The sequence below is a fragment of the Garra rufa genome, chromosome 3 (genome assembly GCF_049309525.1).
Source record: "Garra rufa chromosome 3, GarRuf1.0, whole genome shotgun sequence".
NCBI classification, from domain to species: Eukaryota; Metazoa; Chordata; class Actinopteri; order Cypriniformes; family Cyprinidae; genus Garra; species Garra rufa.
Genome location: NC_133363.1, coordinates 42,972,139 through 42,994,759, shown reverse-complemented (window position 1 = coordinate 42,994,759; position 22,621 = coordinate 42,972,139). Strand labels below are relative to the sequence as shown.

The 22,621-nt window shown below is 36.2% G+C and overlaps 1 protein-coding gene across 4 annotated transcripts in view; it reads right to left on the bottom strand.

Annotated features, from left to right (window-relative positions):
• Positions 1-22,107, bottom strand: part of myo1ea (myosin IEa) — a 65,347-nt gene extending 43,240 nt beyond the window's left edge. For all 4 annotated transcript variants that reach the window (XM_073836199.1, XM_073836201.1, XM_073836202.1 and 1 more), the window contains exons 1-2: positions 21,905-22,107; positions 1,679-1,822 (exon numbers count right to left, since the gene is read on the bottom strand). In XM_073836199.1, coding sequence (XP_073692300.1) covers positions 1,679-1,822; positions 21,905-21,913 — 153 coding nt within the window. In that variant the 5' untranslated portion in view covers positions 21,914-22,107. The remainder of the gene's footprint in view (positions 1-1,678; positions 1,823-21,904) is intronic.
• Between the last annotated feature and the right edge of the window lie 514 nt (positions 22,108-22,621).

Genomic DNA, 22,621 nt, shown 5'->3' with positions numbered 1-22,621 from the left:
TTCCAACAAAGACAATGATTTTGAGATCAATCTTTTCACACTGTGGACAACTGAGGGACTCATATGCAACTATTACAGATGATTCAAACCCTAACTGAGGCTTCAGAAGGAAAAACTATGCATTAAGAGCCAGGGGTGTAAACTTTTGAACAGAATGAAGATGAGTACATTTTTCTTATTTTGCCTAAATACCATATTTTTTCATTTAGTACTGCCCCTCAGAAGATACTTACATGTTTCCCGAAAGACAATATAAGTGAAATTTACCCTGATCTTTGAATTCAAAAAGTTTTCACCCCCTGGCTCTTAATGCAATGTGTTTCCTTCTGAAGCATCAGTGAGCGTTTGAACCTTCTGTAATAATTGCATATGTGTCCCTCAGTTGTCCTAAATGGATCTCAAAATCATAGATGGATCGCAAACTCATTGTTCAAATCCACAAAAATGCTGAAAAAACAAAGAATTTGTGAGACCTGAAAACACACACAGTTTGCATTTGAGGATCCTTAGATCCTTCAGTATGGACAAAAAAGTTGGAAATGTTCATCAAAATATCTTATTTCGCATTCTGCAGAAGAAAGTCATACAGTTTTGGAGTGACATGAGCGTGACTTAACGATGACAGAATGTTAATTTTTTGGGTGAACTGTCCCTTTAACTATTTCTTTACAAAATGTGTACAAAAAGTGATTCTCAGTGAATCTATTTGATTGAAAACTCTCTTTCTGAAAACTATTAGAGGCTTAGCATTCACAATAGAGGAAAACTTCATGGACCATTTTGCTCATTGTGGTTGTTAATACTCAAGTGGTTATTCATAAAACTTTGGCTCGACCGGCTGATGAAAAATGGGCCAAGTGTGAATAATGGACTGGTGACATCAGTCAAGAGTTATATGTGGCAGCAGTGAAGATTTTGGTTATTTCGTTCAGTGCCTTATTAAGACGCTGTTGCTCTTCTCTGAATGCAGAAGGAAGGCAACAACCGGCAGTGAGTGATTGGAGCTATTTGGCCGCCAGGCCGTAAATTGCTCACTGCAAATAAAGGAAGTATTGAGCCTGGCGCACTGTGACCTCAGTTCCATATGCTGCTGACTGGAACACTTTGGTGTTGTTTCTATTTTTTGACCACAATCACAGGACTGATTTGGGAGCAAAATGGCCAGAGTCTGCTAAGACTCTGTGAACCTAATAAGGGCAGAAAACAGAAATACACTGCAGAGGAGGTTTTCATCAAGAAATGGTTCGGTATCAAAACGGTCATTTTTAGTGCCAGTAATGTGTGATGAATTCGACATGAACTCTGCCAAGTACATTGGGTTCATATAGAAGAGAGGTAAACCAGCATTCTTTGGCTGCCTTCGACAATCTGCTGTTACAAAGCTCTCAGAATCGCACACACGGCTTTGATCAAAAACAGTCCCTGCTACTGTGGGAAAATAGGACAACATGGATTTGGAATTTGTACCAATGAGTTCAAGAATAACTTTCGTCAGTGTTTAGTGAGCCCTTGGTCGAAATCAAACCAATCAAGATTTAATCGGTACTCAAGTGGATGAAGTCCAAGAAGAGTTTTCTAGTGAGCCACAGGAAAACATCCATCTAAAAGAAATCCCTATTTAAGGCAAGATTTGTATCAGATTGATATTTATGATGTATTTACAGCTTGGCAAGGATACAAAAATGAAGTCATCCATGTATCTCTTCTTGAGGTTTTCCACAATGGCGTCCTCATTGATCTTGGAGAGCAGCACCATATCATCCACACCACTCTGCTTGACATTGTGGCTTTGCCAGTGGTACCGGTAGTGTCCCCGGCTCCCCTGTGAAAGCAAACACAAACAAGAAACTCTCGTTAGACTGTATACACACCCATAGCTTTTGTTTAGCAGCCTACCTGGCAGAAACTGCATCAGCATATCCAAACACAGTACTAGACACTCCATAACTACATTTCTTCTTAAAGACAGCATCATATTTTGAATGCCAAAATACATTCTCTCAATGACTCTGATGTACAGAGACAACTGTAAGGTTGAGTTCCAAGAAGAGAGTAAACACCGCAGCTCTGTTGACCTTTTGAAACATTGTACTGTTTGTATGAGCTGGGTGGTAGTGTAGCATGGCATACTAACAGTAGCAAGCCACGTGGTACTTAGGATTAAACTGTCACTAAACATACTTTCAATAAGTATTATCATAACCCTGCTGAAAAAATAAAATAAAAATAAAAAAAATCACTAAAAAGCAGCATTGTTATTGTTAACTAAAACACCCCCCCCCCTTAGTTACAACTGATATGTCCGACAAACAATGACGCTCTCATACTACACATCATATTCTCACACAGTGAAAAATACATCACAGAGCAAAGAAGAAACTGACAACACGCCCACAGACAAGACAGAGGAGTTTGTTTCTGGTATGAAACAAGGTCTTAGCTTTCAAATTGACATTAAAGAGCAACAAAATGGTATTTGTTGTTTGAATTTTTTTTTAATGTCATGACAGATTACTGTATTGCCTCTAGTTCAAACGACACGTGAACCGATTGTCTTTTCATATTTACTGAAAGCATGAAATAAACATGAATGAACATCAGAACGTATTTTATTTCAACCGCAGAAAGACCTCAATACACACGATGCTTCAAGTTTAAGTTCACGGAAGTTAATCTACTGAGTCCTGTTTGATTTGTTTGTTGGACAAAATGTCAGATTCCGCATTATGACTGGTCAAATCTCCAGTCAATCAAGCTCTTTACGAAGGGTCTATCGTGTTTCAAGTAATACAAATTTTAAATATTAGATGAAAAACTTAAATTATAAATAGTACTTGAACTTTTAACAAATTAGAAGATACAATTTTTTTTAAATTTAACTTAAAATGTATTAAAGCTAAATAAACATAAATTAAATTAAATAAATATAAATTAAATAATTGAAATTGAAATTTATTAAAGCTAAATAAATATATTATTATTAAGACTTATAAATGATAAAAGCAAATAAAACTAAAGCAAACTAAAATGAAAACTGAAAATGTAAAAATAAACTTCTTCAAATAGCACAGTTGTACGTATATAATACTACAATTAAACTGCAACTAGGACCAGAACTACTACTTAATATTGTGATACTGCATTGTACTAATATTGCCATATGTGGCCATAGACAACAAAACCAGTCATAGTCAAATGTTTTGAGATTTATATGTCATAAATAAGCTTTCCATTGATGTATGGTTTGTTAGGATTGGACAATATTTGGCCAAGATATAACTAATCAAAATCTGAAATCTTAATGTGCTAAAAAAAACTAAATACTGAGAAAATTACCTTTAAAGTTGTCCAAACTAAGTTCTTACCAATGCATATTACTAACCAAAAATTAAGTTTTGACCTATTTACAGTAGAAAATTTACAAAATAGCTTCATGGAACATGATCTTTACTTAATATCCTAATGATTTTTGGCATAAAAGAAATATTGACCATTTTGACCCATACAATGTATTTTTGGCTATTGCCACAAATATATCCGTGCTACTAAGACTGGTTTTGTGGACCAGAGTCAGATATTTAGGGTATTGTGAGAGCCATATTGGATCAAACTACCTGTTTGGCTGTACAGAGGTAGATAGGTGTTAGGAATTAATTGAGAAACCTGTTCAGAAACAATATTTTGCAATCAATATAAAGCCACCAGTGATATAGACATTACACCTTCATACTGAATCTCATTCTGTCATGAATGCTGATAAACACAGTACATTGCTGACAACAGTTAACGTGAGCAAACAGTCCAGTCAGCAAAATGACCGCGTCCAATCCACCGCCTGCGGCACATTTAACTCAGCTAGCTCTTTTTCACCGCAGCAGATGTTGATTTTGTTTTTCTAAACCGATGAAAAGTGCATGGTCAGGAGTCTCCCTAAAGCTCTCTGAGCACTACAAACACTTCTTTTGATCTTCGCCTGATGTTCTCACCATTCCTCCTCTTCTCCCTTGTCTCCCTCTTTTACCTCCCTTCCCATTCTGCTTCCGCTCCGGTGCTGTTTTTGCAGCGGGTGTGTCTCTGGAGAGCTTGGGTCATTCATCATGGGACGTGAGTCAATGGCTTCTGGCTACCGTTCTGAGGTCACGATGAACCGTGAGGAACCAGACCCTTACTCAAGCCTCAAGTGCATTTGACAGGACACCAAAAGAGAAGGATACAAAGAGTGTGACTCAAGAAAAGAGGGCCGATACAGAACGTGAGCCAGACAGACACAGACAGTGAGCGTACCGCTTGGAGAGCACATGATCCAAACGCACTGCTGTTTTAAACATTTTCCTCTGTAATGTTCAATCATTAGTGCATTAGTCTGATTTGAAGGCCACATTTGTCTATTCTTTTCTTACAGCAATTTTCCCAAGCTAAGGAATGCCATGACAATAATATGAGGTAAACTGGAAAGACATTTAACATTCTCTAAATTGTACATTCCAAAGTCTGAAAAATCTAACGGCGCAAGAAAGCAGAAGCAGACCAAGTATGGAAGATTTTTTCCCGTCCCTTGAAGGACTAATTAACTTGCCGTCGTAAACGAGCGCAGTACAAGTCCGAGGTAAATTACAGGAAAATAAAGAAGCACAATAAACGCTCAACACCATGACAACAATAAGAACCCTCACCTGAACATTATTAGAAGTGGAGCTGGCTCAAAAACAATTAGAGGAGGAAGGCAGTGTTTTAAACAAAACAGTAAACACTTCTTTCAGACCTTTTACAGACTGTTTTGTTTAGTTTACTTTGCATATATTACAGAGAGAGGGAGTTCTTTGTCATGCGACTGTTTTTCTAATTCTACTGAACCCTTTCACAATGTTTGAGTTCACATCACTGTCACACCATGGGACACATAAACACCTGGAAAGAAGATGAACGTCTTCATTCCCAGCACATGTTCCTCATCAACTACGAGCCAAAGTAGGGCTTCATAAAGAACTGCGAAAACAGGATGCTATTTTGAACACGATATTTGAAGAAGGTCACTTCCAGAATGAAAATTTTCTGATAATTTACTCACCCCAATGTCATTCAAGATGTTCATGTCTTTCTTTCTTCAGTCACAAAGAAGTTTTAAGGAAAACATTTTAGGATTTTTCTCTATTTAGTGGACTTCAAAGGTGGTCAGGGGTTGTAGGTCCAAACTGCAGTTTCAATGCAGCTTCAAAGAGCTCTACATGATCCCAGCCGGGGAATAAGAGGCTTATCTACCAAAACGATCAGTCATTTTCTACTCTGAAATGTCATGTTCAATTCAATGTGTTGTTTGCTGATTCTTAGTAATCATTTGTGAAATTTACTGGCACAAGAGAGTTTTTTTACTCTTCTTTCAGGAGAAATCTTTTCAAAAAGACAAGGACCACACCTACTGCCTATAGACATAGACCACACAAAGTCAAGAAAGAGAGAAAACAGCATCTCAGCTTTTAAAGAGCTATAGTTGGTCCCACTAGACTTATTTAGGGATGAAAATGTTCCGTTTGGTAAAGGAACACCGGAAACATGGGAGGCTAAAGTTCACTATGCTTGTGCTGTGGTTCACCCAGGAACAGCAGGCATTATTTACACCATGACAAAAACGATACCCATCTGCACCGTGCAAGGTCAAAATCCCAAACTCCCTGGGAAGACATCAATCAGGATTTAAAATAACCAGGCAATAAAATATCTCAACCCCAACAACTTTACATTAATGCTTACTACTAGAAGCAGCGGGAAGATGACAGCCTTGTAAAGGCATGAAACCCCCATATCTGTGTTAAGGGGCTTTTTTTGCAATAACCATCTGACTGACTGATTCTGCAGCTTAGTGTGCAACTTCTGACCAAAAATATGAGAATAACACTGCAACAACAGTACAGTAATATCAAACCAAAGTCTACAGTAACACGATAACAACGATGCAAGATGGCGCTATTCAGGTTAGTATAAAATAAGAAAGCATGGGACATGAGAATAGTGAGCCCTCCTAGGAAGTTTGCATTTAGCAATTTTTACAAATTGTAAGGTCTGTTCAAATAATTTTGCTTATAGCAAGTCTCCATTGTATGGAAGGCCATTTCCGCCACACACACAAAAAAATGATGTTTTAAAAAGTCGAAACTTTGACATCAACAAATTGAAATTATGACATAAAAAGTCAAAATTATGACATAAAAGTCGAAATTGTCAATTTATAATAATAATTTACAATAATAATAATAATAATAATAAAGTCGTAAGTAGTAAGACTTATAATTTAAACTTTTTATCTTCTAATTATGACTTAAGTCATAATTTCAATTTAAAAAGTCAAAACTATGACATTTAAATCATAATTATGAGATAAAAAGTCGAAATTATGACTTACTGAATAGAAATTGACTTATAAAGTCGAAATTATGAGATAAATTTAAATTATGACTAAATCAAAAAATAAGTCAAAAATATGATTTAAGTCATAATTAGGAGTTAAAAAGTCAGAATTATGACAAAAAGTCAAAATTAGTCAATTTATATTAATAATTTATACATAATTTATAGTCATAATTTAAACTTTTTATCTTCTACTTATGACATAAGTAAATCATAATTTAAAGATTTTTTTCTCATAATTTCGTCTCTTTTATCTTGGAATTATAACTTTAATCATAATTCCTAATTTTTATGTTGTAATAGTAAGTAAGTCATAAATGTGTAAAAACCTTTACTACTAAAAATACAACTTCTACACAAAAATAAATAAAAAATGTGCATCAGGTGTGTTTCTGCTTTATGTTTTTATTAAATTTATCAGGGTGCTGTAAAATAAATCATTATATATTCTAGCGTAAGTGTACAACACCATCATATTTTGTACATGCACGTTAGCAAGATTTATGTTAAATGAAAAAAAAATCATACATTTCAACAACTCGTGAATATGATCTTACTGTCATGAGAATGCACCATAACATACTGCATTGCTATGGATAACGCAGAATCATCTGATGGTGCTACTCACCAAGCATAATCAAGTAATCCAAATGACTGCATGATAAATTATACTAATTCATTGCATTAATTGACTAAGGAGCAGCTGTGTGGTCAGTGTAATGTGATTCTCCATACTAGTGAATGGCACATCTGGAGAGTGTATTATATACAGTATACTACTAATGAGGGAGGCTACAGTAACACCATCCATCCTACTGGGTCTGGTTGGCATCACATATGAACACAGATGATGTTCTGTGCTTCATTTTACCCATTTAATACAAGTGTGGCAGTTTTAGAAAATGTACAAATACACAAAAACACATCACAGAAAGAAGAAATGCTTCATTCATAAAAAGGAGGAGAGAAAAACCCATTGTTCTCCTTGCAAAATCCTTGCCAGAAAATACTGTAACAGATCATTTCCCCACTGTAATCCTACAGCAGTTGAAAAATGTCAGCAGCGCCAGTCTTAGATCCATACTGACATGGCAGGCCGTTCCCTCATGCAAATACCATTGCCTTATATGGAGAGTGTGGAGCGGAGTGCAGACTCAGGCACAGGAAATGGCTGGGTTTGATTCAATAAAGGCGGCAATTTTTTTACCTCCTTCAACTATCCTTTCCTTACAACCATCTGGATTTCACACAGAGGACCTGCATTCACACACGGCAGAGATGAAGTGGGATCAAGTTAGCCCTGTCCTTTTACTCTGAAGTGACAGAGCAAGCCAAAACTGCCCAGAATCATTAGGTATGCATCCCTACTGAAAATATAATCAATGAATGAATACAATCAGAAGGCAGTTGAAGCTACAAGACACAGTCTGGTTCTCAGTTTAATGCATTTAGCATATGGCTCAGAGTACTGCGGTTTGGCTGAAAATCAGGTTTGGACCTGGCAGTGCTAATAGCAGATTAAGGCAGGAATGTGTAATGAAGTTCATAGCTATTTCAGGAATGCTTTTTAACATATTACAGATCCACATTTCTGATTAAGTCACTTTGGCCTAAATTAAAAAAAAGAACACTTCAAAGTTGAACTAAAATCCTAGTAAACCAAGAGATGAAGAACAGTGTACTAAGAAAATAAACATCAAATAAAGTGGTGATAAATCATGTTGCCAATTATGATCTCTATGAGATTACTTATAAACTCTCTATGTGAAACACAACAAGGGAAGTTACACACCAAGCACTGGTCTCGATCACACAGCGAATACTAATTTGAGAAGGAGTGTGAGAACCCATTTAGAGAATTCTCTACTAAAAAGCCCTATGCAAAGTCAGACAAAAGGCGCCTTGCTAAAGAGCATTCAGAAACACACATTTAAGAAAACAATAAGCCCCTTTAGTTATAATTGTTGCTAAGCACGTTTATATAAGACTAAAATAAGGTTAAGTTTATATAAGATAAAATATTCAAATAAAAGGTGGGCTGAGTTTGGATAATCTCGGAATTTCTGAAGCGAAACAAGACCATAAACAATATATTTTACTAGGGCTAACAATTATTTTGGTAATCGATTATTCTTATATATACGGTCAAGCCCGAAATTATTCATACCCCTGGCAAATTCTGACTTAAAGTTACTTTTATTCAACTTTTATGACCCAGACGTCTCCCAGAAGATAAGACGATGTACAAGAGGCATCATTGTGGAAAAAATTTTTAGTCATCTTTTATTTACATTTGAACAAAAAGTGTCATGTCCAAAATTATTCATACCATTTGCAAACTGTCACAGTCTATTGGAAAATCCAAAGTTATATACCATTCCAAATAGTCCAAGCTGTTTTAAAGCATCCTAATTACCCTGGTTCATTGGGAACAGCTGTTTTAATCAACTCAACAGGTGAAAAACAGAGCTCTTTAATAGTCTTAATCTTTAATATTTGGCCATTTCTTTATGACAGAAATGCTACAGCCACTGTAATTTCTTGAATATGTGGACATCAAAACATGTGAACTCTAAGCGTGTAAACTCCCAAACTTTTATTTTGAAAACGTGTTAAATAGAGTTAACTTACATTACGTATTTTAACAAATGAATGCAGAGGGCGCCAACTGCCTGACGACTGTTTTAACATATTACTGCATGATCTAATCCTAGTTTAATATTAACTAAACAACATTTAATTCAAATGTCCACTTAATCTTTAATATTTATTTTTTTATGACAGAAATGCAACAGACACTGTAATTTCTTGAATATGTGAACTTCAAAATATGTTAACTCAGAGTGAGGGTTTGAACTTTTATTTTAAATTCGTGATGAAAACTTGTTTGCGTAGACTTATAACGGATTTACCTTACAAATCTGATGAAATGGCATATGCTACATTCCCAGATGAGCGTTATAATAAATCTAAACTCTCAAAAATATGCAGAAATGGAGTTTGAGATGCTTTACACAAGTTAATGATTACAGTTTGTGTGGAGCAGCATTTACTGTGATCTGAGCTGCTCAGACATGCACATTTGTGACCCTGGACCACAAAACCAGTCTTAAGTCGCTGGGGTATGTTTGTAGCAATAGCCAAAAATACATAGTATGGGTCAAAATTATTGATTTTTCTTTTATGCCAAAAATCATTAGGAAATTAAGTAAAGATCATGTTCCATGAAGATTTTTTGTAAAATTCCTACTGTAAATGTATCAAAATGTAATTTTTGATTAGTAATATGCATTGTTAAGAACCTAATTTGGACAACTTTAAAGGTGATTTTCTCAGGATTTTGATTTTTTTGCACCCTCAGATTCCAGATTTTCAAATAGATGTATCTCGGCCAAATATTGTCCTATCCTAACAAACAATACATCAATAGAAAGCTTATTTACTGAGCTTTCATGATATATATACATCTCAGTTTTGTAAAATTTAACCTTATGACTGGTTTTGTGGTCCAGGGTCACATTTATTTAATTGAATCGTAACATTTGAGAATTCACAATAGCATTATGCTTTATTATGATTTTTAAATAGGTTTAATATATCATTAATCTTGAAAAACTGTCTAAAAATGTGTTTCATTTTCGTCCTTGGATTTTACCACTTCCAGTATTTTGACGATTACTCGATACGGGTAAAATGCAGTCGTGAATTTCTTGAAATCGAGTATTTGAATTGAATCCAGGAATTGTGACAGCCCTATATTTTACACATAAAAAAATTTATAGAGCCCAGTCTGAACTTGCCCTTGCCTGTGAAAATGTACTATGTAGTTTTGTAAGAATGTAAGAGGGTCTTGCATGGCTGTAGCCCAAAATGCTATACCATTGGTCTATTAATATGTCCCTTTTGACACCAGTGTCAATAACAGGTCTGTAAGTTCCTTCCAATCAGTTCTTCAGACATAAACCTGATGCACTATAATTCAATGTTGGCATGAGAATGAAACACAAAACAGATTTTCAAGTATAAGTGCAACTACAAAGCCTCTGAATGTGACTCCAATGGCGATTTTCACCATTGTCAGAAGGGAATTAATACTGATGAGAATTCCAGGCCAAAATATAAAAGCGCATTTTCATAGCACGCAGTTGTGAAGCCCTTATAGTCTTAAGTGGTCCTGGAAAATGCCTGACAGGAATAATTTCAGCCTGGACTATGTACATGGTGGTAGTCATTGTAAATGGTAGTAAACCCTGGACACAGACACAACAGGCTTGTAAATTCACCACTGTACTGTGCTGAGGAAAAACAGGCCCATCAACAGCATGAAAACACTCAGAACACAAACAGTCGCAACTGCTGAAAAAACTCAATGGTGTAACACTACAGTGACGTTTTTTAAACTAAGTACAATCCTAGAGATTAGATTAATCATAGGTGTGCAATAAACTCAAACATGTTAGTAATTCATATAAATAAGTCATCATACCCTCATCATACTTGTAAACATAAGTCATGTTTGTTGATTTCGGGAAAAGGATTTTCTAGCATTACATAATGCAGCTGTAATTAATCCCAGTGTCTACATATGGAGTAAAACACCTCTAGGGGTGTTGGTCAGGTTACGAAAACTGGGAGAGGAGAACACCCAGAGGAGCAGAGAGGGATTTCTGTGTAAGAAATGGCAGTGGAGGCAGGGCTCACTATAGCGTCCCTCCAGAGACAGCAAACACAGAGGGTTTGTGTAAACTGAGATAGGAGTGGCTCTGAAACGTCTGGCTACTGCCGAGAAGCTCCGTGCCAAAGTTTCCAAGTTCAGCCCAGCCATATTATTTCTGCTCACTTTTGAAGGCAGTGGAAAAGAATGTAGCACATTCTGTCTGATGGGGAAGTCTGGACCGCCATCATTTTCCCTGAAGTACACATAGTGATGGATTATGTTTAGACTAGGATTCTAAAAACGGTGCTGAAATTCTAATAAGGGCAGTTGATGAGACAAGGTGACAGTGCATCATCATGTAGACTGCAGTTTTTAAACTTAGGATCAAAGGAGTCATCTCATCACCTGACAGTTCAATATATACAGACCATTTTATCCATATAGTAACACCATCTTTTCATAGGTTTGCTGGTCATAGTCACATACAGTTTAAGTCAAAAGTTTACATACACCTTGCAGAATCTGCAAAATGTTAATTATTTGACCGAAATAAGAGGGATCATACAAAATGCATGTTAATTGCTATTTAGTACTGACCTGAATAAGATATTTCACATAAAAGACGTTTACATATAGTCCACAAGAGAAAATAATAGTTACATTTTTAAAAATGAATCCTTACCAACAATGACTGTATGATTTTGAGATCCATATTTTCACACTAAGGACAACGGAGGGATATTACAGAAGTATTACAGAAGATTAAAATGCTCACTGATGCTTCAGAAGGAAATACGATGCATTAAGAGCCAGGGGGTGAAAACTTTTGAACAGAATGAAGCTGTGTACATTTTTCTAATTTTTTTCTCATTTAGTACTGCCCTTTAGAAGCTACAGAAGATACTTACATGTTTCCCAAAAGACAAAATAAGGTAAATTTACCCTGATCTTCAAATTCAAAAAGATTTCACCCCTGGCTCTTAATGCATCGTGTCTTCTGATGCATCAATGAGCATTTGAATCTCTTGTAATATAAAATAGTTGCATATGAGTCCCTCAGTTGTCCTCGGCATGAAAAGATGGATCTCAAATCAGTCATTGTTGAAAAGATTTCAAATACGCAAAAATGCTGAAAAACCAAATCATTTTTCAGCGGGAAGTTTAACTCTTCAGAACAAACAAGGGACTCATGAACAACTATCACTAAACAAAAGTCAGTACTAAATAAAAAAAATAACATGCATTTTGTATGACCCCTCATATTTTGGTAAAATAAATAACATTTTGCAGACTCTGCAAGTTGTATGTAAACTTTTGACTTCAACTGTATTTGCCAGGATATGCCTTAAAAAAGCTGGCAATTAATTTTCTAAAAATAAATAAGTAAACAAATAAATAAACATTTTCTCCTTTAAATTTGAGAGTACATCTGGGTGGTCTTGGATTGCAAATTATAGCTAAAATACATATGCTTCTTTAATACGGTTTGCTTTACTAGAATAAATTATACATATCCAATTTTCAGTGCTGGCCAAAAAAATTTATTTCTCAAAGTAAACAGAATTATACGTCATCTAATCCTGTTTACTTTGAGCAAATTCAAGCAAACATCAGCAAACTGGCCACCTGTCCTGCTGCCACAACTGACTACACAACAAATCCACAACACCTCAGCATTTCTTGTAAATAAAACACATCCAAATATTTCAACTGACTATTAAAACTGGTAATATACACCCATGTAACCTTTATATTCAGCAGTCATGGCTTATGGCTCCACTAATTGTCTGCTTTTAAAAGATACATGAAGCAAAGTCTTCCCAGAACACACAGATGTACGCTAATGAATAAATAAAAAGCCCAAGGCTATGTTCATGGGGCAGATTTATGGTTATATGGTGGCTTTATACCTTTTAGAGAGGCGCAGTTTCTTCAAACATTAACACACACACATCAGCCTTCATTATGAAGGCTTTTACTGTGTTTGATTACCCACACAAAGCTAAGCAGATAATGACCATTTCATGAAGCTACTTGTGTACACAAACAAATGCCACCTCATAATTTGGTTCAAAATAAAGGAGTGTCTCAGAGAGAAGTCTGAATGGCACAAAGCACCTTGCAACAAAAATCAATATTTGCTTTCAGTGCCAAACTCTTAAAGGGACAGATCACCTAAAAATGAAAATTCTGTCCACACTTACTGAAACTTGACTTCCAAAATATGTTCTTTTAAGATCCACATCAGAAATAAAATGTCATATAGTTTTGGGACATCGTGAGGGTTAAACATTTTTGGCTAAACGATACCTTCAAGAGTTGTAGTCATGGTGCCTACTGTACTACAAGTGCTCTGGTGCATAAATAACTTCTGCCTCATAAAACTGTCCTGTCTAAACAAATTTTCCACAGATTCAGAGAGATACAACACAACATAGGGGCCACATTACCAGCCCACATGAGAAGCCTGTAATGAGGACATTAATCAAAGTCAGGCATGTGTGGGAACTTGATTAAACGCAACGGCGAGTCCCCACCAGCTATTTCGTCACTGTCTATTTTGAGCTGATCTTTAAGGATCGAGATCCCTGACTGAACAACACCCTCGAGCACACCTACATAACAATGAGGAGAATGCGTTTAAATGCTCTATCGTATAGTTGGGATGGAAGGGCCAGTCGGACAGGTCTATGGCGGTGGCATTTGTCGACGTCATCCTTTCACACTGATCTAATATCAGTAGAGTCGAGCGTCTACTGTAATTGTAGAGAGAGGGTGAAATGAGCCGGGAGACTATGCAGGATGGTTCACTGTGGTCAAGCCTGTGTGAGTTCCTTGTGATGTCAGAAGCAGGGAAGAGTAAACAGAACCAGCACAGGAATGCTTTGGATCAGGGGATCTTACTCATAGCCAACGGGAAATGGGAGCTGGCAAGTGACGAGAACAAATCCCACAGTTCCCAACTGAGTAATGGTTCTGATCAGAAACAGCAAACGGAGATCTCGCATTAGTGCCACAGCCAAGCACACTGCTTTATCAGATAACTCTGATAGTCAGACAGCTTAAATTTACTTAATTATTGAAATTAAATTGGATGACTATGGTATTTATGAAAATAGCTGTCTAATACTGTTTCAGAACACTGCACAGGTCATGTTGTGTTATGCAAAACATGTTTTGTTATATTATATTCTAGTATACATGCTATATTAAAATGAAGTGTATTTATTTGTTTGACCTAATTTGTTTTTTGCATAGTTACATAAAACATCAACACCATCACCAGCCATGTTTATTTATGTTAAAACATTAAAAAAATTAAGATGGAAGGTGACAGTTTCCAGCTTAAGCCATTATATACTATTATTAAAATGTTAATATCTAATCCAAATGTAATCCAAACGGAAATGTGAAGACTGCACTAGGTTGACTGCTAAAATAAGATTTTTACTTGTAAAGGATTGTCTGTAAAGGATAGGTTTCACATAAAAAGCATACCACATACAGTTGAGGTCAAAAGTTTACATACACCTTGTAGAATCTGCTAAATTGTAATTATTTTACCAAATAAAGAGGGATCATACAAAATGCATGTTGTTATTTACACACTCACTGATGCTTCAGAAGGAAAAAATGATGCATTAAGAGCTGGGAGGTGAAGATCAGGGTAAAATTGAACTTATTTTGTCTTCAGAGGAACATATAAGTATCTACTGTAACTTTTCAAGGACAGTACTAAATGAAAAAAAATTATATTAGGCAAAATAAGAAAAATGTAGGCTACACATATTCATTCTGTTCAAAATTTTGCACCCCTTGCTCTTAACACATTGTGTTTCCATCTGAAGCATCAGTGAGTGTTTGAACCTTTTATAATAGTTGTATATGAGTCCCTCAGTTGTCCTCAGTGTAAAAAGATAGATCTCAAAAACATTCAGTCATTGTTGGAAAGGGTTCAAATACACAAAAATGCTGAAAAACCAAAGAGTTTGTGGGACCTAAAGGATTTTTCTGTAGAACAGCAGGCAGTTTACCTGTTCAGGACAAACAAGGGACTCATGAACTATCACTAAAAAAAAAAACACCACACACAGCTGTGGATCATTGATGTGACAACACAGTATTAAGAATCAAGTGTATGTAATCTTTTGAACAGGGTAATTTTTATAAATTCAACTATTATTTTCTCCTGTGGACTACATGTAAATGTCTTTTATGTGAAATATCTTATTCAGGTCAGTACTAAACACAAAATAACATGCATTTTGTAGGATCCCTCTTGTTTTGTTTAAATAATTAACATTCTGTGGATTATGCAAGGTGTATGTAAACTTTTGACTTTGAGTTTTATTTTTTATTTTGTTTGACTGAGTGTAAAAACACTAGGCTGACTGCTAAACTAAGCTTTTTACTACTAAATTTACAACTTATTTTGTCTGTAAAGGATACATTTCACAAAACAGCGTGGCAAATATGCTGCCCTATAGTGATAAAACATATTGTAATTCTTGCTTAAAAATAGCCACTGGCCAGTGTGCTGTCATGAAGGTCCAATAAATTGAGTTAAACATGTTCTGAAATGAATGGTCACCCAAACACATGCCTCTAGCTTTATGAAGCACTTCCAGGAGTTTATCAAAAGCACAAATATTTACATTCCTCCAAGCATGTGGACCAGCCACCTCTACAATTTCAACCGTCTGATCTCTTTTTGAAAATGACAAAAGCGTTCAAAAGGCACAAGCACTACCAAATAGAACAAAAAAAAAAAATATTTTCATTGTTTTTAGCATCAAAACAGTCAGAAGTTATATCAATTGTTCTGGCCTTGAATGCCTGACATCGATAAAACAAAGTGATTTTTTTTGTCGAATCACATGAAAACTGCTAACCATAAGCGACAACAAAATACTGCAAGGTTTTTTCTCCATTTGTGTCTCCTTACCACCGTCGCCTCTGGCTTGCTTAGCTTGGGAAACTTGCACAGACTATTTGAACTGAACTGAGCTGGACAATGACATCACTAAATCAATGATGAACTGGAAACTGGAAATTGAGTGTTTACTACTATTGTCCTTTTGCATTATCGACACACTATTTTCCTATTCAATACAGTAAAGCTATTTTGGCATAATCTGTATGGTTAAAAGCACTATACAAACAAAGATGACTTGACTTGACATACAACTAAAAAACAATATTAGCAACAGATTTATGTGGCCACAGCTGATTGGACAGCATCTGAAAGAAGAGCTTTGTAAATCATACTTCCTCTGGGAAATGACACAGGATGAATATTGTTGGCCTCATGCACTGTGAATAACATTAGGATGACCAATGCGTAGGATAATACTGATGACGATGAAATCATAATGTAAAAAGGTCATTATTAGTGAGCATGTCACTATCTTCACACCCATTGGTTGATGCCAAATCGAATCACTCATTTGCATAAAGCTTTGAAAATTACTGTCATCCAAGTGGCTTGACTTGATAACTGAGGCCAAAATCTTTATCATATCAAATCATCGGTATCCTTCGTTAGCACAGTACAACATGTCGTTAATTACAACGCCACAACATATTTTGACAGCAGTTATGTTGTCAAAGTGAAATATTCATAGAGCTATTTCAGCAACTCAGGACATTCAAACTGCTTATCCATCTGAATTTCACAACACAGTTTTCCATCACTAACAAAGCATATGCAAATACACGAATAGGTTACAGACTGAAAATGCCAATGAACAAACTTTTCACAGGCTGGGTTCAAAAAGTCACGGTCAGTTTTGGAAATAAACAGAAACACTGTTGAGCTAAAACCCGACTGAGGCAACACCGCAGTGATATTTGGGACAGAAAAAAATAGCATGAAGGTGAAACATGTGAATTTCCCCTTAAAAAGAAAAACACATGCAAAGGGCAAAGTGGAAATACTGTCTTCCTCATGACCTCTGTACTTATGCCAGGAATTGGAGTGGCAACTTGAAACGACAGCCTTAAAATGTTTTAATGTAAATCCTCTTTTAAACCGAGCACTGTTATGGTCTTGCCTGTGATGTTCTCACTTGCTTTTACCTCAGGCTTGTGGGAATATTTGACCACAAGTCATTCTGTAGCCCTGGGTTGAGTTTGATGAGTAAACACAGCGTAGTCAGCCACGGTCCCCTCAACAGAAACTTTACAGCAAAAACACACACAGAAAAAAACTGCTCACGGCTCACTGCTCTACTACTTCTATGAGAACCTAGTACAATATCGACAATATCCAACTAAGATATATCTGTTTCAATCATTATGCCTTTTATTGTAGTTCAGTAAGCAAACGTCTATTAAAGTGCACATACTGGATATTATTAGCTAAAGATTTTTCTGTACACCTTCTGTCTGTTTATGATACACACAAGTTGAATAATATTTGATATCATGTGCTCAGCAGTTCCCTTGACCTGCTTTTAGAAGCTGGTAGCCACAAAAGAGACTGATGCAGATGAGAGAAACAGGAGAGGCAAGGTGAGAGGAGCTGAACGTGAGCTGGCACGAAAACAGCGACAATGATCTCATTTCACAGCTGAAAGCCCATCTCTGTGCTTCACAAGACCAACTCTTTAAGGAAACTGGGCCTGCATAGAGTCTAATTGGGAAAAAGTGAGATTTCACATCAGTAATCAAAAGTGTAGCCTAGTGGTTAACACACAGATATTTTTCTCCATTGACGCTCTTTATGACATTTTGTTCTCTCTACAGTGCTTGTACAAATTAAAATGTCAAAACAAAAAACAAAAAAACAACAACTTGCAACACATTTATGTAAACAGGAAGGTCTGCTTTGCTTATATACACTACTGTTAAAAAGTTTGGGGTTGGTAAGATTTTTAAATGCATTTATAAGAAGCATCTTACACTCACCAAGGCAGCATTTATTTGATCAAAATGCAGCAAAAACAGTAATATTATTACAATTTATATAATTGTTTTCTATTTTAAAATGTAATTTATTCCTGCAATGCAATGCTGAATTTTCAGCAGTCATTAGTCCAGTCTTCAGTGTCACATGATCCTTTAAAAATCATTTTAATATGCTGATTTGGTGCTCAAGAATATTTTTTTGATTATTATCAATATGGAAGACAGTTGTGCTGCTGAATATTTTGTGGAAATCGTGGTACTTTTTTAGGATTTTTTAATGAATGAAATGTACAAAAGAACAGTACTTATATTTATTGTTTTTGCCAACAATATATAAGTCTTTAAAGTCCCTTTTGATTAATTTAATGCATCCTCACTAAAAAGAAGTATATGTGACCCTGAACCACAAAACCAGTCATAAGGGTCAATTTTTCGAAACTGAGATTTATACATCATCTGAACGCTGAAAAAAAGCTTCTCTGTTGATATGTGGTTTGTTAGGATAGGACAAAATCAAAACATTGAGAAAATCACCTTTGAAGTTGTCCAAATTAAGTTCTCAGCAATGCACATTACTAATCAAAAATAAAGTTTTGATATATTTACGGTAGGAAATGTACTAAATATCTTCATGGAACATGATGTTTACTTAATATCCTAAGGATTTTTGCCATAAAAGAAATATCGGTCATTTTGACCCATACAATGTATTTTTGGCTATTGCTACAAATATACCTGTGCTACTTATGGTTTTGTGGTTCAGGGTCACATATATAAAAAAAAAACTTTTGAACATTAGTGTATGTGGGAGGCTTGTAATAGCACAATCCTCTAACAAAATTACCTACATGGCCTCCAGGAAGTGACTAACTTGACATTTAATAGGGTTGATATCAATAGGAACAACCATCCAAAGAGTCACCACAAAGAAAAACAAAGATTCCATGTGTAAGAGACAGATTAGGCAAATACGCTAGTCGACATATGGAGCACATCACAATGAAAAGGTCAATAGAGATTTTTCAATTAAGGGTTTATTTCAGTCTAATTGACGCGTTCATTCATCTTTTTCAACTGGCTTAGTAAACAAGCCAAATAAATTTTTACTTGAACACATCAGTGGATATTATCTTTTATATCCAGGCTACTGAGGGTGAACTTCTAGATTGGATGTTTTTAATAAGCATGGTTCGGTGTACATCAGAACCAACAATAAAACAGCATCAAAGAAGCCAGCATCAAAGACACTAGCTGATATTGGGATGCTTGGAAATGTGTATATATACTGTATGTAAATGCACTAAAACACCACAGTTTTCCATCATCCCAGACCTTTCTCTTGTTTAGGTGAGGGTTGCTGACTCTCAGAAAGAGTCTGGATTCCTCAGCAATCCTGTGGCGGTGTGACATAGAGGCTTTGAATAGGGGGGATGTTACTCAGCATGTACCGCCCATCTGCAGCTCTTAATGCAAAACATATGCTGCCATACTGACCTACTATTCAGCATCTGGCAGAGAAAAAAAGAGGAAAAGAGGAGGAAAAAAAAGAAAGTGAACAAAGCTACCATCCTACCAGATACAGCGTAACCTGTAAAACCACGTCTGAAATGTAAGCATGGACCACAAAACCAGTCTTAAGTAGCACTGGTATATTTGTAGCAATGGCCAACAATACATTCTTGTATGGGTCAAAATTATAGATTTTTCTTTTATGCCAAAAAATTATTAGGATATTAAGTAAAGATCATGTTCCATGAAGATATTCTGTAAATTTCCAACCGTGAATATATCAAATCGTAATTTTTGATTTGTAATATACACTTTATTTGGACAACTTTAAAGGGAACTTTCTCAATATTTAGATTTTTTGCACCCTCAGATTCAAATATCTCAACCCAATATTGTCCTATCCCAACAAAGCATACATCAATGGAAAGCTTTTTTATTCAGCTTTTATGATCACAAATATGGAGACCAATCACACTGGCCTCAGATGCACCAAAACGTACTGAGGAAGTCTCAATGTCTTTGTTTAATATTTATTACATTGTTGTAGAAAAGAGTGATCTTACTTTTGCAGCCTCTGTGTTTTAAAACAAAGTCCTCAGTGTGTTGAGCACAAATATATCATTGGCATTACAGACAAAAATGTCCTCATAGTTTTATGAATTAGTTTTTTAAATACAGCAGATCAGGCATATTGGTAACTGAGTGCTATATTACATAATCAACCTAAATTGCTCCTGCACAGCTGGTATACATCATAAAATCGGGCAGCGTTGTGTAACAGACATTACCGCTAGTTCATATTTCGGAAATCATTCCATTTCCTTCGAGCTGTGTAAAAATGAGTAGACTCATCAAGGATACTCTGACGTAAACCTGCAGTCAAAACACAAACAGCACAAAACTCCACCTAGTAATTCCACAGATTGTTATATAGAATAGATACTTGCAGGTCACGCTGAGTTTGGCCTCAAGACATTCTTTCGATAGAAATAAATGTGGGGGCTTTACAGGCTTGTTAACATTAAACAAATAGTGATTTTACACTCTAAAACTAGTTTTGCCTAATTTATAAAAGCAACCAGCACATCTTAAATGGATCACTTATGCTATCTGTGAAATTGTGACGATATGAACACAACTAATCACAAGTCTGCTTATTCTTTGCAGAAAAAAAATGCTTTACCAGGACTTAATGATATTATTGCAATACATACTAAATACCACAGACAGCATGGAGCATCTACAAAAAGGGTTTGTCCCATATGCGTAAAGCTCGAGGGAAAACTTGTTCCACCGGCTGCATGGCTTGCAGAGAATGTCTCTGCGTGCGCTTGAGAGACAGCTGAACTGGATTTACTTGTTATGCACCTGATCTGTACCTGTTCTTCCCCAGCTGACAGGCTGAAAAAGACACAAGCTGGGTCTGTGAAAGCATCCTACCATGGGATCCAAGGATCACACAAAGCCGAAAACAATCAAGTGTAATAGAAGTCCAATATTGCTTGAGGAGCTATGAGAAAACGGTGTCGCTTTGCACCATAACAAGAGGAAACTGTCTCACTGTGGACACACGCATAAGCACACACACTTATTCAAAGCAGAACCCAGCCCATCCTTATGGGCATATGTACGGAAGCGAGTTTCACATGCGACTACACCTACCTGCATCTCTCTGTGTCCTGTAACCATGGACACTAATGTGTGTAACTTACAGTTTTCCACTATTACGTAAGACTAAGCCAGGTTGGCATGACAGAATATGTTAATAATGAAGGGGAAAACAATAAGTGCAATGTGTCTAACAGGAACACTGACCTGGGAAAGTGAAAACACAATGGTGACCTATCTGTCTTAAGCCTGGACAAACACACAGTGCCAAAAATAGCAAGAAACTGGGTTGCAACCAGAACCAGTAGAAGTACAACCTGTTCATGGAGGGCTGGGAAAGGAGAGGCTGTTTCTATCTAAGTGAACAAGAGATGGAGGGCAAACAATAGCTGAATATGACACCCAGCTGAGACTGTTTGGCTAGTAGACCAGCTACATTCATAAGGTGTTCATAATAACAACGTGGCCATAGAATAACTAAAAACATAGAGTGAATGTACATACACAAATCCCTGTTAGATTCAAATGTATGTAAGTAATATAGAATGAGAAAAGTTTTTTAGTATAAGTTTGTAGTTGTTTTGACTAACTGAAAAAAGCTTTTTATCTGAATTTTGATTCAGTGAATGGTCGCATCCACATGCTAGTAGCTGTTTAATTTAATGTAAATGATCACAGAAAGAAGTAAAAAACAATAACACCAAGCAGCTGCTGTAACCCACTGCATGTAGAGAAGGATGCTGAAAAACAGTTTCCAAACACGGTTTGTGTTTATCTCTATAGGTAATACGTGACTGTAATAAGTATATTTTCACTCACCATTTTCATTCGTTTATCACACCGCAGCCGACCTTCTTTTATAATAATCCGTTTTGTATCTGTTTATTAAACTAAAATGCGCCTATTAAAGTCTCTGGGTGATGTCACGGTGTCTTTTGGCCTCTGGTGCTGTTAAATGTCTCCTCAGGACCAGTGTCGCCGCTCCATACTAATGTACACCGCGCCGGTAAACCGCTCAAGCGCACTGACCGTACTGCAGTGAGCGTCTGCTCTACAAAGTTAAACTTTGTGGCTGCTGGTTGACGGAATCAAAGAGGCAAACAACCCATAAATGGAGAATTTCGTGCGTTGCCTTTGGCCAATAGGAGCGCCGCTCGGCGCGTCATTCCGAAGGGAATCCCACCAGTTGATTTCGGGTGTGTTAAAGCGCGTCCTATATGCGCTGCGAGGCTGCGTAAAATATATTTCTACCGATTACTACATCACTGTACTGAACGGCAAGGTAAAATAGAATAGCAATATCATTGAAGCCATTTGTAATTGTTTAAAGAAGGCGTATAGATTATTGTTACCTCTTACCTGTATCTGTACACTACTAGTCAAACGTTTTTGAACAGTAAGATCTTTAATGTAGTAGCCTAGTCTCTTCTGCGCACCAAGTCGGCCTTTAATTCATCCAAACTACAGCAAAAACAGAACCATTTTGATTTTTTTTACTATTAAAAATAACTGTTTTCTATTTTAATATATTTTAAA